Source organism: Barbus barbus (assembly GCF_936440315.1).
Source record: "Barbus barbus genome assembly, chromosome: 11".
In the NCBI taxonomy this organism is placed as follows: domain Eukaryota; kingdom Metazoa; phylum Chordata; class Actinopteri; order Cypriniformes; family Cyprinidae; genus Barbus; species Barbus barbus.
This window is the reverse complement of record NC_136739.1, coordinates 23595883-23615160: the sequence shown is the minus strand read 5'-3', so window position 1 is coordinate 23615160 and position 19278 is coordinate 23595883. Positions and strand designations below refer to the sequence as shown.

The 19278-nt window shown below is 41.1% G+C and overlaps 1 protein-coding gene across 1 annotated transcript in view; it reads right to left on the bottom strand.

The window, feature by feature from the left end:
* LOC306876901 (low-density lipoprotein receptor-related protein 1B-like) overlaps positions 1 to 19278 on the bottom strand; it is a gene marked incomplete at its 5' end in the record, with an annotated part of 297950 nt that overhangs the window by 101120 nt on the left and 177552 nt on the right. Inside the window, 7 exons of the mRNA XM_079428350.1 lie at positions 660 to 887; positions 1012 to 1143; positions 8632 to 8876; positions 9275 to 9439; positions 12578 to 12782; positions 15034 to 15231; positions 17261 to 17506. Of these exons, the coding sequence (XP_079284476.1) occupies positions 660 to 887; positions 1012 to 1143; positions 8632 to 8876; positions 9275 to 9439; positions 12578 to 12782; positions 15034 to 15231; positions 17261 to 17506 (1419 nt within the window). The remainder of the gene's footprint in view (positions 1 to 659; positions 888 to 1011; positions 1144 to 8631; positions 8877 to 9274; positions 9440 to 12577; positions 12783 to 15033; positions 15232 to 17260; positions 17507 to 19278) is intronic.

Sequence of the window (19278 nt, the reverse complement as noted above, 5' to 3'; positions counted from 1 at the left end):
TAGAACGGGGCATGGTAAGGGGGATACCCCCCCGTTTGATGAGGAGGTATCTGGAGCGCAGCATCGCAATGAGAACATAACTAATCCACGAGCGCTGCTTCATCGTGCTGAAAGCCCAAGCACGAGACACAGCGATCGTGACTGTCAGATGAAGCCAGGAAACGACCACATCCAGAAACGCATGAGCAGGAAGCAATCTCTTAAAAGCACCCGTCGCTTGTGGAGCTCTTTTAGATTGCTCTTTTAGAGGAAAAACACTCTTTTAGATAGTGCTGAAGCGCCCAGGGGAGGTCGCGGTGAGACCGCAGAATGGAGAGCTGCAGCACTGGACAGCAACCCCCACTGACGCGCTGTAACACCAACACTCAAGGCTGTCTCATAGACACTCGCAGAGATTCAGTCTTCCTAGAAGGCTCGGCTCCGAAGCAAAAAGCTGATGTGTGTTTGCCAACTGTCATTGGCTTGTTTTGCTAACAGTCGAAGGTGATTGGGCTCTCGGGCGAGATCCCATTTTCGTCAGTCACTCTGACGTTACATCGAACGAGACTGACTGAAAGGGGAACCGTCACTTAGGTGGTGTTTATTGAGAAAAATCTTACACCACACAGAATGTGAAAAGAAACAAGAAAAAAACACTTTGACTTGGACTCTCGACTCACCTCCAGATATGACAGTTTGAAGGCCTGTTCCATTGATGAAGGCACGTTTTATTGTTTGAGTCTTAACGTCTGCCCAGTATATCCTTTCCTCAAGAGAGTCGTAATCCACCACAGTTACATCATCGATGTCAGGAACAGTCAAAGCAGTCATGACGTTCATGTACGGATTATCGATATCCACTCCACGGATCTCAGATCGCCTCACATACAACAAGAACTTCTTCAGGGCTGATGTGGGTACCAAAACAAAACATATATAAGTCAATAATTCATCTAGAAAGCTCAAACCGATCCACACTTCTGTGAGCATGTTTTGTTTGTTGTGTGGGATGTTACAGAGCTGCATACTCACCCACACAAGAGCGGTTGTTGAGGGACAGTTTCATGAGATGAGGACATGAACAAGACGCCGTACGGTTGTAATCAATGAGACAAAGATGGGAGCAAGGGCCTCTTCCATCGTTTCCCTCGCATGGGTTTGAGGCTGAAAAACCCAGGGTGACAAGCATTTAAACAAGGGACAGAAAACACACTATGAATTGTTTAAGGAGAGCAGCTCTTAAAAGAAGCCATGAACAACAGCTGTGAAACAACAAAACAATACAACAGTTACTATACAATGAAACTGAGACTAGTTTTCTTGAGTTTAGATGTCTGCATTTAAAGAGGGCAACATAAAAATTAGTGCAAAATAAGGATTAAATAAAGATTGCAATACCACTAAGAATGGACAGAATGAATGGACAGGGCTGACAGCTCATGTCTTCTGACTGAAGTGATCCTTTTGAAAGCACAGCACATTTAGACCTTTTGTACGATTCTTTGTAGATGGGCTACTATATTTCAAAAGAAGGTAATGTTGAGCAGACAGATAATGGCCTAAAGGCCACTGGTGCGAATAGTCAATTAACCATAAGATCTTTTTAAGTCAATTAACTATAAGATAAGATTGCACGGATGGTAAAGATGGTAAACATGTTTATTTAGATGGTGCTGCCATTTTATTCTGCCATTACACAAGACTACTGCCTGTTGTCAAGAGGCTTTAACCCTTCCACGAACCCAGACCAACTACATGCAATTAACTCCACAAGCAGTTGCATCTTGTAAATAATTGATCCAGTGGGAGTTTGAATATAGGCCCATTATTTCTTTGCGATGTTGAACCCATTTCACTCTTGTAGCAAGCATATTTTTGCAAGTGAGAATAACAAATAATTTCAAGTGACTAAATTATAGGCTAGAATCCCATAGAATTAATTATACATTCTGCTGGTCTGCGGGGGGAAAATGGCTGTTTGAATAAATACTGTATAAACAGCGCGAGTGCACTTGACTCATGATAGAAACACTTGATTTGGATGTACTGATTTTTCATAGTCATAAATCAGCCACAGATTTCATAAATCTCCACATCAATCTGACTTTACCTTAACATTGCTATATGTAAAGCGGGTGCGGAGTATAATTTGTATTTTCACTGCTTCAGCTGTGTCTGAATAGGGAAGGCTCCACCACGTCTGCAAACTCCAATAGTAATTTTGAAGTGGTTTGCCTGTCAGCAATGTGCTAGAAAAGTGCTTACAACACTGCTAGCTACACAGGCACGAAAAATGGGAGCCCTCCAAACTGTTGTCGTTCTCTTGAAACTAAACCCTCAGTCCTTTAACCACACATAATGCATTTACAACATGCCAGCTAATGGCTGTAGCCTTAGCCCCATTAGGCTAGTTAGCATAGCTTCTTCTCACTCCCTACGGATACTCTAAGGTCTGACACTCTTCTGCCAGAACTGAAGGGGCCAAACAAAAACACAATAGCCATGGACTGTAAGGGGCCAGAGCCCAGATTTTGGACACCTTTAATAGCCAGACCTTCCCATGGACTCTTTAAAATTGGATTAACCATACTTATTGGCTTCTCTGGCAAAGCAGCACAATTTGTCATCACTTATCGGTGTAAAACAGTCACCCGCCTGCCGGTGCTGTGGCAGGAGACATGAGCTGTTTTGGCAGGGCTTCCTATAGTTTTGGGCTGGTTGAAATGATGCAAATCAGATTATTTCAGCTGATGAACACTCACAGAAGGCTGCATTTCTGGACATCTGGACACCTGGCACATTTGGCAATTACAATAACTTCTGTTAACTTGTTTTACAAATCACAAAATGCAATTTTTTATAAATCAGAGATGAGTAAGAGTAAAAATGGGTCATGTAAGGGTTATGTCATAATTACAGAAACTTTAGTGCTTTTCATTTTAATAAATTCATTTGAATATATTTTAATATGCAATGCATTCCTGTGAAAGCTGAATATTCAGCAGCCATTACTTCAGTTTTCAGTGTCACATGATCCATAAGAAATCATTCTAATATGCTGATTGAAGAAACATTTCTGCTTATGATATAATATAATGTTTTTGTTTAAACCATGATATTTTTTTTCCATGGAAATTGAAATAACAATATTTAAAAAAATAAATAAATATGCATTAATTTAAAATGATTTAATATGTCCTTGCTGAAAAAAATGTATACATTTCTATAAATAAATAAAATAAAATGTAACTAACCCTGTATTGTATATGTTTTTCTCAGAACATGTAAATTAATATAGTGTTGTAATTGCAACAACTTCTGTTAACATGCTTTACAAATCACAAAATGCATTTTTTTTATTAGAAATTGGTAAAAGTAAAGGGAAATGGCTTATATAAGCATTAAATAATCATAACAGACAATTAATCATCTGTGAACTTCAATAAATACGAACAAAATAAAAAAACCAAACAAGTCAAATAATAAAAAAAGACAACGATAAATAACATTTTAAAATCATAATCTTTCTATTTATAAGAAAATGCCTATATAAGTAAACTGTGTATGATGTTCCCCTTCAGGAACTCGAGCTGTGTCGTAAACGCTATGGGAACATCTTCCAGCATGACCACGCTCTGAATCACATGTGTAATCTGTCCTATGGATGGACGAGACGTCATGGGCGGGTGACATAATCGACCAGGAAGCTTAAAAGCATGTGCGGTGGAACCGACGTCAGCTTTTTGTCATTCAGCAACCGCTACTCTCTGTCGATCTGTGTTGTGAGTCTCATTTAGTGTTGTTTGTCCCTACACAATCACTTGAAATAAGCTCAACTATGTCTAAAAGTGCAGGAAACTAGCACGCATTACAGGCTGTGTGTTCCCCCCTGCAATCGAAAAAAAAAAAGCATCACTGCTGGGGATACACACGTGTGGTCTGCTTGAGAGTGTTTGTCACTGCGTCTGCTTACTCTCAGGGCGGATGGATCCGATGGAGGGAATGAAGACGGGCGAGCCCCTATCTTCTTTTCCCATCAGATCCAACACCAACACAGAGAGGGCTCGACGCTCTGCCTGTCTTCCTCCAAGGAGGTGGACATGAAGGACGTCGATGAGCTTTTGTTAAGTTGCAGTGTTTGCACAAGCATTGTTTGCACAAGCATATTGTGAACGAGGATATCATTATAGCAGCGTTCCTGCACAGGATCGGAGTTCGCACTGTCAGCTCTAGAGAGATAGGGGCTGATTGTGCTTCTCCCCGCCGGTCCCGCCGCTGCTGAGGCACGGCGGCGAGTGAGATCGCGGGGATCGCACATGGATCTGGTGGACGGGTTGGAGACGGGTTCGCCCTATCTCCACCTGCATTCCCCAGATCTAGCGCTCTCGCTCAGGGCTGGAAGCCCGCGGTGCGGTGAGAGCTCACTGTTGCAGCGCGCGTTGCAGAGGAGACACATGCATTACATCATTCTCGTTCATATTATGAATCCTTTTCATATCAGACCATGTTTACTCGTCTGTTTTTTTTCTGCATTTAATTTTGATTAATTAATGTATTTCATCTAACTAGGAGAAGTTAGATGTGTGTGTGTGTGTGTGTGTATAGGAGCCTCTTGGGAAATTTCTCGAGTGAGAGCACGATGCTTTACCTCTCTTCCTCTGAGTAGGTTGAGGTGTTCAGCAGGGGCAGCTGGGCGGAGCAGCCCCAACCGTGTTCCAGCTCCTCTTTTAGGGAGCCAAAGGCTTATAGCAGAAGCGGACCGTCATTCTCGTTGGATAGTCTTCGGCTAAAACGTCCTGTTGCCTATGGCCCAGGACTTCTGAGGGCCGGCCCCTCTGTGGAAAAACGGTGTACACCGCGGTACTCGGTGCCCATCTCTCCTCAGTGCCCTCAGGAGATCGGTCTGCCAACCCTGCCATGTATGGTGTTCCAGGACGCAGTGGTCTCCAGCGAGCGCTGCTCTCAGTCTCTTCCGCCCGGAAACGTAGCGGAGCAGAGAGGCTCGCCACCTCTTTGGAGGTCTCTAGGACGGCTAGTTTGGCCCGTGCACCGCTTCACAGCACCGATTTAGCCGCTCTAATTACACCAGAGATCAGTCTCGAGAGACTGATTCCCTTAGTAGACTACTTGGCAGCAGGGAAACTACTGCCAAATGTGTCTCAGTGGGTCCTGCACACGACAGAAAAAGGCTATCGTATTCAGTCGGCTCTCCGCCGCGTTTCAGCAAGGTCATTCCTACTTTGGTCGGCCCCGAGCAGGCTCTGGTAATGGAACAAGAAGTGTTCTCACTCGCTAAAGAGAGTCCGGGTTCTACAGCCGGTACTTCATTGTTCCAAGGAAGGATGGAGGGTTGCGTCCCTTTTTAGATCTGCGTCAGTGGAACTGCTCAGTCATGAGACTGAAGTTCAAGATGCTCAGATCAGGTCCGAGGACTAATTTGTCACGATAGATCTAAAAGACGCTTACTTCTACATCTCCTTCCTTCCCACTCACAGGAAGTTTCTGAGGTTTGGCTTCAGGGGCGAAGCATACCAATATTGGGTTCTTCCCTTTGGCCTAGCTCTCTCAACCCGCACTTTCACGAAGTGTGTGGATGCTGCGCTGGCTCTGCTGCGGCTCCAGGGCATCCGCATACTGAATTACCTCGACGATTGGTTGATTTTAGCTCAATCAGAGCAGATGGAGGCTCGACATCGAGAGTCGTTCTCGCCCACATGAAAGAGCTGGGGATAAAAATAAACGCCAAGAAAAGTGTGCTTTCTCCATTACAGAGAACCAGTTATCTAGGTGTGCTGTGGAATTCGACTGCGATGCAGGCACGTCTGTCCCCTGCTCGCATTGAGTCGATCCTCACGGCTGTCAAGAGAGTGAAAGAAGGCCAGTCACTCGCTGACAAGCAGTTTCAGAGACTGCTGGGTCTGATGGCAGCTGCGTCCAACGTGATACCTTTTGGCCGGCTGTACATGAGACCCCCACAGTGGTGGCTCAAGACCAAGGGGTTCTCCCCGCGGGGAAACCCGCTCCACACTATCAAGGTCACGAGGTGATGTATATGTGCCTTAGACATGTGGAGGAAACCTTGGTTTTTGTCTCATGGCCCGGTGCTGGGAGCTCCTTGTCGCCGTGTAACACTAGCGACGGACGCATCCCTCACCGGTTGGGGAGCGGTCATGAATGGCCACCCTGCCCGTGGTCTGTGGAGCAGCCGCCATCTGATGTGGCACATCATTTGGCCGGAGATGCTGGCTGTGTTTCAAGCACTGAAACATTTCCTCCCAGACTTAAAAGATCACCATGTGTTGGTGCGAGCATTGACAGCACATCGGTGGTCTCTTATATCAACCACCAGGGAGGTCTGCGTTCGCGCCCCTTGTAGAAAGGCAAGCTGGTGCACCAGATCCTTGTGTGGTCCCAGGACAAACTCCTCTCGCTGAGAGCAGTTTACATTTCTGGGCATCTCAATATGGGAGCAGACATCCTGTCGAGACAGGGGCCGAGGCCCGGGGAATGGATGCTTCTCCATTCAGCAGATATGGAGAGTTTTTGGCCAGGCACAGGTGGACCTCTTTGCGACTCAGGAGACATTGCAATGTCCCCTCTGGTTCTCTCCGACTCCTCCAGCTCCTCTGGGACTGGATGCCATGGTTCAGACTCGGCCGAGGCTTCGTCTGTATGCTTTCTCCCGATTACTCTGCTCCCAAGAGTGCGCTGGGACGAGGTCAGTCTACTACTGGTAGCACCGCTCTGGCCGGGCCGAGTATGGTTCTCGGACCTGATTGCTCTCCTCGATGTCTCTCCATGGGAGATTCCCGTCAGGAGGGATCTCCTCTAACAGGCGGGGGGCACTATCGTTTGCCCTCGCTCGGAGTTGTGGAAGTTGTGTGTGTGGCCCCTGAGGGGGCACAGCTCATAGCTTCCGGTCTCTCAACAGAGTTTGTTGAGACCATCCTCCAATCCAGAGCTCCCTCTATGAGGAAACTGTACACCCTGAAGTGGAGACTCTTCACTTCATGGTGCGGAGGTTGCCAGCTCGACCCAGTCAACTGCCCTATTGGTACAGTTCTGGAGTTCATGGCCTGTTCCTCCGCAGGGTTAACCCACTCCACCCTGAAGGTCTACGTGGCGGCTTTACTGGCCTACCACACCCCTCTCGGTGGCCAGTTAGTGGGTGACATCCCCTAGTTACATATTTCCTCTAGAGGCTGTGGCCTCCGGCCAGCGGGCTTATGCTATGTGGTGGATCAGGACGCTATTCCATAGCCTCGAGTCCTCTGCTCTCCCCTCTTCTGGGGATCAAGACTCACTTCTCAGGATTTGGCCTTCGGTACGCAGGCCCCGCCCACTTTAGCCACTCGTGGCCCCTTTTCTCTCGCCTTAGTTCCACACTAGGCAGGGATTTGAAAGTCTGTCGGCGTGGGCATATCGCTCCCATAGCGTTATCGACACAGGTCAAGTTCCTGAAGGGGAACGTCTCAGGTTACGCATGTAACCATGGTTCCCCGAAGGGAACGAGACGCTGCGTCTCGGGGCCATATTTCCAGCATCCCTGCGAGCGGTTGCCTCACTCCTAGAAGCTGACGCCAGTTCCACCGCACGTGCTTTTAAGCTTCCTGGTCGATTACGTCACCCGCCCGTGATGTCTCACCCATCCATCGGACGGATTACACATGTGATTCAGAGCGTGGTCACGCTGGAAGGCGTTCCCACAGCATTTTTGACACAGCGTCTCGTTCCCTTAGGAGAACCATGTTTACATGCCTAACCTGAGACGTTTTTTTTCCTCCAATTTTCCATTAATGACCACTGTCTGTTTAACAGAAGATAATCTACTGCCCTTGCTGGCTACAAAGCCCTGTGTGACACTGTACCATGAAACAATTCAAATCAATTTGGGTTGAGGAAAGAGCACATCTTGAGTCCACGTCAGGCCTGCTTACGCTCTGCATGACCCCCTTTTTCAATTATTCTGCTGCTCTCAAACAGAGCCGTTTGGGCTTCCAGATTGGCAGAAGAAATGAATGATCAGCGGGATTCGGCTCAAATGAATCCTCGCCCCACAGAGCATGCAGGAAAATTTCTCTCTGTCTGTCTCTTTGTAAAACCGAACATAGGCGGATCTTATATATATATTTCAATAACGTTCAGCTAAGCACGTTAGGTCTATGTGAAAACTGCTAAGCTTGCTGTGTGTGGTTTGCATGCAGAAAGAGCTCACGGGGTGCAAACACTAACAGGAAACCGAAGCGTCAAATAAAAGGTTTAAACACACTGACAGAACATTTGGATCATCAGTAAGGGTGAGATTCTCAAGTAAAGATTTTCTCTCCGGATTTCATGCCCAAACACCTCCAGCAATTATATTCAAGAAAACTGTGATGCTTGTTAGACATACAGTATAATAAACAGAAGTTGTCACTATGGCAACAGGGTTGTGTTAGTCTAGTTCAAGCAAAACACTCAGCATGATACTTGTGAATACGACAATGTAATTATTCTTTGATTTTAAGTAATTTTATAATTCTTTTTTTCTGTGACCCTGTTGTCCACAGCACAGTACAATGCTTAAGTTTTTTTTTTTAAATAGACAACTGTATTTTGTTGGTACTGTATTAAATATGTAAATTACCAACATTTAGATAATTACAGGCCCACCTTGAGGTTGTCTGCTAGGATGGTATATCTCTAGATCAAATGGCTGGGCGCTTGTCTTCTGGATCACTGTTACATTGCGGCCAGTCCATTTATTCGCTCTGGCTAAAGTGTTGGTCCTCCAGTCTGTCCAGTACACACCACCTCCAAAGAGAGACACAGCGAATGGGTGTGACAGGTACTCATGTCCCCTGAGGATCTCGATGACCCCCGTGCCATCATACAGGGCTGAATATATTGCATCTGAGCTGAAGGGAAAGAGAAACATCAGGTGAGAATAGCACTCTATGCCCATACCAACAAGATGTTACAATGATGACAACTTCCTGAGGGAAATACTGAAGAGTCAAGAACATTTTTTGGCATAAATATGGCTACAGACACAATATACTTAAAATGCTAATTTCTGAAAAACTGCTTTTGCCACGAAAGTATAGCATAAGAATAAATCTAAGAGAAACAGATTTACAATCATAATCTCATTTATTCCTTTTGGTTTAAATGTGTTAAGGCTGTTTTATAGTATGTCTGAGAATCATACCTAACCAAAAAAAAACCTTGAGCATTGCACCTAGGCTTAAATTCAGTGCTGCTTGTACATTGCACCAAAATTTAATTCTTCATTTGCATTTTCAATTTCCCGTACCGAGCATCTGTCCACACTATTCTCCTTTCCTGATGGTCTAGCGTGAGTCCATTAGGCCAGGCTCCAATCTCCATGTCCTTATACACAACATGTCTTCCACTTCCACTCATTGACGTTGCCTCAATCCGAGGAAAAGTGGCATCCCAGTCAGTCCAGAAAAGAATACTACATACAGAAAAAAAAATGGTTATAAACTATTCATCTGACCATACACCACATCAGTGTAAACATTTCAAGGTAACACTTTAATATAGTGACCAATTCGCACTATGAACTAGTTGCTTATTAACATGACTATTATTAATATATTGACTGTTTATGTGTACTTATAAAACACATATGGGAAGTCGTGGCCTAATGGTTAAAGAGTCGGACTCGTAATCCAAAGGTTGCGAGTTCGAGTTTCAGGCCGGCAGGAATTGTTGGTGGGAGGAGTGAATGTCCAGTGCTCTCTCCACCCTCAATACCACGACTGAGGTGCCCTTGAGCAAGGCACCGAACCCCCAACTGCTCCCCGGGCGCCGCACCATAAATGGCTGCCCACTGCTCCGGGTGTGTGTTCACGGTGGGTGTGTGTTCACTGCTGTGTGTGTGCACGTTGGATGGGTTAAATGCAGAGCATGAATTCCGAGTATGGGTCACCATACTTGGCAGTATGTCACTTCACTTCATATTCTACATCCCTACACACATATTAAACACACCTTAAAATATTTATTTTACCATCATTTTTAGTATACTCATGACTGAACTATTAAGAGAGCTGCTTTGAAACAATACGTATTGAGACAAGCTCTATGCAAATAAACATGGCTTGACTAGGGAAGTATAGTGCACGGAGCTCCTCTGAAAATAAAGTTACCTGCTACAATATAATTCATTTACAGTGAGCGGTGCCAATGGTTGCAAAACTAAGCACGGGCACAAACCTGTGAAACTGCTGCATTGGAGCAATAGAGTAGTGAAGGTGTGTGTGTATGAGAGCTGTGTGTGCAGGGCTGCATCCTATGCTGCCCTAGAGAACAGTGCTGCTTTACATCATAAAAAGCTTTAAAAATCTAAATGTAAAATAGTAGATTAATTTCAAACTATTATTTTTATATGCACACTGTAAGGTTAAATGAAAACTGTCTGCCAGTGAAGTCAATGTCAGACACTAGGGTTAATTTTTTAACTAATGTCACAGTTCTCAGGGGTGGCATGAAAACAAAGGGCACATTCTAATGTGGGTATTACGGGGATTATAAAATGCTAAATACTTGCATCAAGCTCATATGCTAATAAAATATGTGATCATGTTCCTGCATCCGGCATCAAAAACAATCAAATTGTCAGCCAAACATTTGAGGTGCATGGTAGGTAAGCATACAAAAAGGCTTCACATGAATTTAGCTTCAAGGATGTAGCCTTCTCCTTTTCAGAAGGCCAATTAATTGGCCAGCGGCATACAGTTATTAAACCAGGCTTTCAATGAATAAAAGAGTTGCTAATTACAAAGACGACTAATCCCATCAGAACTACAATTCATTTTCAACACACCTCTCTATGGCACAGCTGTATGGGGCATTTTCAGAGAAACTGTGTAATGAATTTGGTGCTTTTTAATATGTGCCACGCCACTGAGTGTGAAATCAGTCTTTGAATATTTTCCCTAATTGTTCTTTTCAGCTTTCAGTGAAATAATTTACAGTATGTCATCCAACTGAGCACCAATATGAGCTCTAGTTGGTCTGCAGAGATACCATATTTCTCCACAATGGGTTGCTCACAGGGTTTGGCAAAAATGTTTCATATGCATAAAACAGGCAAACAAGCCAAAACTAGGGCTACAACAACATATTAACAAAAAGGACTGACAAAGAAAACTATTGAATTCTATTTTTTTTTTTTTTTTTTGCCAGTGTGCTGTCGTTTGGTAAACTCCCATCTAAAGCACCACTGTATTATTATGAATAATGATTTTGGGGGGCATCAAACAAACAATACAATTTTTATGAGCTTTATGATTTTTTCCAATTCATTTTCTATGTCATAAATTTTAGACAGCGAAAGTACCAAGTGTCACTTTTTGTTCCTCAACTCTTTAACATTTCTGAATCATGTCCAATGCTTTTTTTTGTGTGTTCACATAGCTAATGCGATAAAGACACCAAGGGCCAGATTTACTAAACAGGGCAAACTAACGTTAGATTGCAGTTCCATAAAAGTGCCGATGGGAGGGGTGTGATTTACTGACAATGCGCACATTAAAGAACACAGACACCGCCAGATCATGTCCATAATGACTTTCAATATACCAAGCACAGCGCAAATTACTGCCTTTTAAGGCATGCTTTTTTGGGTGTTAAATAATAGCACAGAAATCATTAATTTGAAGAGCACAAATGCATATTCAATAAGGTGAGTCACAAACATAACTGTGTCCATGCTTTTCAGCGCTAAATCTTCACTGTGCATCTTTAGTAAATCCTGACAGTACTATTTTCACGCTAAAAGACGTAAATCAGCAAATCTCATTCCGATGAAGCAAAAAAATTTTACATTTCAAAGTGTAAAATTTTTCAGTCAAAATTGACCGATGAGGCCCAGAGGGTTAATAAATGATTAAAATGATTGTATAAAAAAATCTAAATCTAAGAAATAATTGGCATATTAATCATCAAAACATAAAAATAGGTTATACTTTCACATTTTATTTTTATAGCCTTCAATGGAATAATATGTGGAATAAAATGTTTAATAAATCGGCAATTAAGGAATTCAAATAAATGTATTTAATGTATTACAAAACAAATAAATAATGGGCATATTATTTAATCATCAAAATATCTGCAGTCTTATCTGTATGCCTCTTTTTTGTGCATTTACAATGTCGGTGAGCATTATTCATGCTGCTGAGATAATCGTGTGACTTTTCTGAGCTCATGCTGTCATATTTGAGACTTTCTTTTCCCAGCATGCCTCCTTAAGAAATGTAGAGCTGAGCAAGAGAAGAGTACAGATGAGAGTAAGGTGACCAAAAAAGAAACAGAACACAACAAATAAACAGCAAGATGCAGCGCGTTATTCTAGAACTATCATTAGTAATAGATGACAAACAAGTCCCTTGAAATATGATTGCTCTGTTATGTACCCAAGATAGTCTCTATGAGGACAAATTATGGTAGAAAATAAATAAAACTTGTTTTTTCGCTGCTTGTTTTTACTGTTGTGAACATTGCTGAAGGGAATATGAAAAAGAAAAGCATACTAAGAGGAAAGAAAATTAGGCTGTGGTAAGTTTTGTATGAGACCAATACACACCCCTGTCCTGGGTCTACAGCCAGCGCTCGTGGGTGCTCCATGCCACCGGCAATCAAAGTCGTTCTCATTTCCCCATTCAGCTTGGCCACCTCAATCTGATCCAAGTTGCTGTCTATCCAGTAAAGGTTTCCTACAATCCAATCCACTGCAAGTCCCTCTGGGGTGGCCAAACCATGCTGAATCACAACCTCGATCCCGGTCACACCTACAAGACAAACCACTCGCACAAATTCATAGGGTGGATGGGGTTTCCAATTCAGCACAGCAAAGCATTCTGGTCATTTTGAACTTTCTTTTGAAGTGTTAAGCTCTTTAAAATGCTACTCCTTGCTGAAAAGACCAGCTTGAATCAGGATGCATTTCTACGCTGCTAGTCATGTTGTTCAACAGCAAATGATGCAAGTCTTTATGATGAAATTGGACAAAGCTGGCTTGCTAGTTAAGCTAATTTATGGGAAAATTCACATAAAAAAATAGTGCTGTCAATCGATTAAAAAAAAAAGTAACTAATTAACTAATTAATCGCATATTTTTTCTGAAATTAATCCCACCTGACATTAAACTTTTAAAATATATTTTATATTGCAATAATTTCATATTTAATCTTCAAATTAATGTAGAAACAACATATAGACAGTATATTTTTAATATTTGTTTAATTTAATCTTTTTGTATGACTGAAGGCCAGTATCACTGATACCAATATTACTGATGCCTCTATAAAAAAATGTTTTCCTAATATTTAACCATAGACTATAGCCATTCAACATTACAGATTGCAGATTATTTTGGGTGCTGTTTCTTTAAGAGCTGCCGCTGCTGAACATGAGGTGGATCTCACGCATCGTATTCTCTCTCAACTCTCTTTCCATTTTCTGAGCCACTTCAGGTCTTAAAGTCTCTATTAATGAGCTGACGAGTTGAATCAGGTGTTTTAGATGAGGGAGACAGTGCTTGGGTGCTCTAGGACAGTTTTGAAAACCATTTCAGAGACATGTTCTTAAATGTGACTCATATATGCATGCACAGTTTAAGGCAGCTTTATTCGCCTTCATGACTTAACTGACCACGACATTGCATGCACGTCATTTCTTTCATGCTTTGATATGAAATGATAAAGGCTACAGCGCGCGCCGGTGCCTTTGTGCATGCAATTGAAGAGCGCGCGCCGAGTACAGTACCGTTTCCGCGCTCGTTTGACTCGCGCCTGGCGCTAAGGTGTAGATTGCGCATCTGAAACTTCTCCTATTTGATGTGCTCGTAAAGACTGTTCTGTGACTAAATAAATGCACTTCTTAGCCAGAAAAAAAGAGACAGAGGCAGCAGTTGTAAGTAGGGTGGCCAACACTAGCCCCGCCCCTGCATTAACAGATATTTTTTACGCGTTAAAAAAAAATTACTCGCCTGCAATAACACGCTAATTTTGACAGCACTAAAAAAAACTAAAACTATTTCTAAAATTATATATATACAATCATGGCCAAAAATATCGGCACCCTTGGTAAATATGATCAAAGCAGTCTGTGAAAATTAATCTGCATTGTTAATCCTTTGTGAAATAAAGTTAAAGTGAATTAAATCTTGAAAATTTAAAATAAATAAATAATTTCAGCTACCTTAAATTAAAATTACTAGAACAACTTTAAAAACCTAAATAATAATAAAAAAAGAAATAATAATCAATAAATAAAATGACAAATTACTAAAATTAAAACTAAAATTACATTGAAAAATACAAATAGCTAAATAAAATTATTAATAAATACTATAATAATACCTAAATGATACTAAAATAACACTGGTCCCAAACCTGTATCACTTTCTCTCTTCTGTGGAACACAAAATAAGGTATTTAGAAAAATGTCTCAGTGTCTTTTCTGTCCATACAATAAAAGTCAACCATTCTTCTAAAAAATTATTTTGGGCTGAACTTTCTCTTTAAGAAACCTGGTATGGACACCAGAATATCAACAGCAGGTGATCAGCATTCAAACACAACATTTGATGGTCCTTTAGACGGGGCTTCTGAAAATAACTCTGGAGAAGAAAACGCTGGTATTAAAGGAAAGGAAGTTTTCCCTCAGCAGTAAACAAGATTTTTTTAGCTATATATAATCCAGCTGTTTGCAATTATTCTCAGCTGTGGAGGGCTTTATGAAATGCTAACAAAGGAGAGCGCAATAGCTGCACTGGGGGCCTGTTCCTCTGAGAGAAAGACTCAGATGTGTGCTTAATACAGCTTCAAAATAGTCTTCAAAACAATACAAGGGTATTCATCAGCTCCTTCAGAGCTTTTCTGCGTCATTCAAAGAGCCAGTGCACATTATGTATTGCGTTACTGTTCAGGGGACGTGACCTGCGTACTAGGAATGGGGAAAGAGAATATCTACTCAAACTAAAGCTTAGGTTAAACAAAGGACGAGTGGGAATGGAACATCAAATTGGGTGTTCATTACCTCCGGTCTCTGAGAGCTTTCCCCGATAGATCTTATCCTCCACCACGTCGGTCCAGTAAAGCAAACTGCGGTTGAAGTGGAAGTCGAGAGCAATGGTGTTCCGCAGACCGGGCACGAGTAGGCTATAGTCACGTTTATGAAGGTCGATTCGTCTGATCTCATGCCGGATAGAGAAGATAACAAAAGCCTCAAAGGGATCTTGGAGAAGAAACAAATTGATTATTAGCACCCCACACCTGTGCATAAGAGGTTATAAGAGCATCGCACTTTGTGTTTGTGTCTGCCATGCACATTTGTCTGTGCACAACCACTAATTAGTCTTTTTGCTGATGTTTTTTAATGAAAAAGATTTACAGGGGCACTAATCTTAGAGAAACCTAAGGATAATGGTAAAAGACACTTGAGTCGTCTTTAAAGAGAAAGAAAAAACAACCCCTATTAATTATGTCAAAATACAAGTTCACAAGTTCCATCCACGTCATCCAGGTATATAAAATTAAAAAAATTAAAAAATTAAGAATAATACATATCCTTAATATAATTAATTTGCCACCCCAACTCTATATCTACTAGGCAACATAATCACAGAAAATTCAGTAATTATTGTTATAAATTCTATAGCTACTGGATAAAGCCTGCTGAGAGCTATAAATGTGGCTGTCTGCTGTAACAAGAACTTACTCTCAAGAGCTTTATACGTCACAAAATCCATAAAATACCACACAGATGCTTGTTGTCATATTCTGACTAATGACCCAAATACAGATTCCCTGAGACAATTTAAAAGCATTTGGCAGGCATGCTGCTGTAAAGACATTAGCTTCTCAATGGGAAGCTCCTGTCTGCATATCCCGCTGTCATTGTATTACTGTTGCCCGTATTGTTGTGTATTGTGTACAGATGGATGGACTATGCATGGACTGGATGGACTATGGACTGTGCATTCAGGAATGCACAGTAAAGTTATTTCACTGAGAATCATAAACCAGTCTAGAAAAATAATGCTACTTTCCTGTCAAATTTCAGTCTGTTCCTCACACAGCATTATTGTCATAACTGCTTATGACATTTTATGGTGCTTTTTTTTTTTTTTCCTGGACACTGAATTGCTGTTGCATTAGAAGACCTGTACTTTTTTTTTTTTTTTTGCTCTTAAAATGCATTTAGAATGATCACAAAAATCAGCATGATTACAAATGATTTTTACAACAGTTCAATAAGCAAGAAGTTAATTAAGAGACTTACGTTTTAGAGAGCATATTGCCTGTTTGCTCAATTTCGACAACAAAAATAATTCCAAACACAGTCACAGCACTGTTTTGCGTCTCGGATCAACATGACGATGTTTTGTTCACCAGTTAAATGATTCGGTTCAATCGCAATGACTCACTTATTAACAGTGAATTGCTGCCACCTGCTGGTGGTTTTAATTTCACGTTTAAAGTATCTTTTAATTTTTTTATTAATTTCAAACATCAGTTGTCAACGTTTTGTTTAAAAACAATCAAAACATTATTTATGCATTTGTAACTGCAGGTTAAAGCATTACTGAGCTGCATTAAACAGTGTGTGAAAGCATCTAAAAGTCCATTCAGATGCAGCTTCTGCGTTTCCTCTGCATTGCACAAATGAATTTTGTCAATACTGACTTAATTTGCTTGGTAACAGCCCAAATGTCTTATTGACTGATTAAATGTAAAAAATTTAATCAAAAGGTAATGCGCACTTTTAGAAAAAAATGGCTTTATAAAGGTAAAAAATGCCCATAAAAGGTAAAAACAATTTAAACTTTTTGGAAAAGATTAATCTGCTACATGACAATAGGCAACATCAGCTGGAATACTTCAAACCGGAGCTGTATTTGTTTTATATGCTGCTAAGAAGACACCCCAGAAGATGGGTCAAGTATAGCTCCATCATTGTTCAAAGTAAAAAAAAAAAAAGTTTTAATAAATAAAAAAATTATAAAAATCACAGAAATTTCTCTGGTATTTCTTTCTTTTTGCTGGATCAAAAACGTACCGAACTGTGATACCACTATATCGTATCGAACCGAACCGTGCCATTTGCCAACCCTTAAACCCCTAATATATAAATATATGTATTGATGTAATGTATTGGTTTATATTTATATATTATATATATGTTAGAAGAGCTTAACCAGGCCGCCAAAGTGAGGCAATTCCAAGAGAAATATATATTTTAAAAGTTTGAGGAATTTAAATACCTGTGCTGTGGCAGCTCTCTCCATCTGGATCAAGTCTCCAGCCAGAATAACAGGAGCACTTGACAGTGGTTTTATGCTGTTCGCATATCTGACTGCATTTCAGGTGAGCAGAGCAGTAGTCCACTGTCTCGCATGTTCGGTTGTCAGAGCCAAGATGGAGTCCGGTGGGACATGAACACACCACCCCTTTGCTGGGGATCACTGCACACTTGTGACTGCAGCCCCCATTACCTTGCAAACATTTCTCTGGAACAGACAAGAACAGCATAAGTGAGGACAAAAACAGAATCAAATTGAAAGGCTGGTGATATGGAGCCATGTTTGCTAACATATGAGATTCAAGGTGTGAATTGAAACAGAAAAGCCACAGTTGAACAAAGACCAACGGTTTGGTTTGAACATTTGCAAAAGGCTAGAAGCTTATCACTCTTTGCCTCAAAAGATTTGCTGTCTCTTTCTCGACTAAGCCATTATTCTGACCAGGGGCGGACTGGCCAACTGACAGACCGGGTATTTTCCCGCTGGGCCGACGTACTTTTTGGGCCGGGCCTATACATCTTCTCATACCATGTTTGTCTGATCGGCCCATAAAACTCTTAGCAGCCTATAGTTTTTTCTGCCTAAATAGTTGACGGCGCTGTGGTCTTTGCGGCTGTTTAATGTATTTGTCAAAAAAAGTCGGTTTACTTATTTTTTCCCCCCAGACATACCGGCCCATGAGATATTTAATCAGCAGCCCATTGGTTATTTTCTTAAATGACATTGGGCTGACCCAATCACATCTTTAAACAACTCCCCTTTTAGGCTCGCTCTCTCTCTCTCTCTCTCTCACACACACACACACACACACACACACACACACACATGGTGGTGTATTGTAACGAAGTAATTACAGTACTTAAGTATTTTTTGGGAGTATCTGTAGCCTACTTGAGTGTTTATATTTCAGCCAACTTTTACTTTTACTCCGATACATTTCCCCGAAGCATATTTGTTACTTTCAACAAAATAGTCAGAAGAACACAGACTGCAGGAAAGCAGGTTTGACGAATCAGTGGTCTGGTGTTTGTAAGTTTGTAAGTTTTTTTTTATTAAATTTTTTTATTGCTTTATTAATTCAGTGCCACAAGAACAAGAGGTATTACCAAATAAAGAAGACCAAAAAAATCTTGCTGCCGGTAAGGACACAGAACAAAGAGCATTCCTTATATTCTTATTGCTACACTGTTGTTTTAAAACATCAACATTTTCAATGAAAATGTTTCCACAAGCATTAACCATGTTGATTTCTTCTGAGATACAGTATTTTAAAAGTAACATCACACTCTTTGGAATTGCGTCAAAAACAATAGCAAATTCTCTTGGTTTAACTGGTAATTTAAATTTCTGAATAAATTCAGTATACGACAACAAGGACCCATGGGAATTAACTAATTTACTAAAAGAATACCTTCCTTGAACCAAGTATGACAGAATAAAGATTTGTTTTTAAATAATATGTCCTTGTTATTCCATGTGAAATAGTTGTGGGTGAAAAATTGTGCTTATACACCAACTTCCATGCTAACAGGGCTTGTCTGGGAAAACCGGCCAATTTAACAGGAATTTTGTCAACAGACAAATTACATTTCAACAAAAAGTCTATGCCTCCAAGAGTATTAAATATATAATTAGGAAATGCATTCCATGGACTTTCTCTATTCTTCATAAACTCTATCAACAATTTAATTTTAAAAGTGTCATTGAGAGTATTATAATCTAAGACCTCCAGTCCCCCTTGCTCTTTAGGATTACAAATGACCTCCTTTTTTAAATAATGTGTTTTTTTCCTCCAAATAAAGTTATAAAGAATCTGATCTAGATTTTTAAGTATCTTGGGACGTTTGTAAGTTAGAACAGCTTTGCTCATCTGCAAACTGTGCAAACAAGTGCGCACACAATCACGGATGATTCATTTTCCACTCAAAGTGGAGTTTGGGTGTGTGATATACAGTATATCTTCTGCAATAATAGGGTAA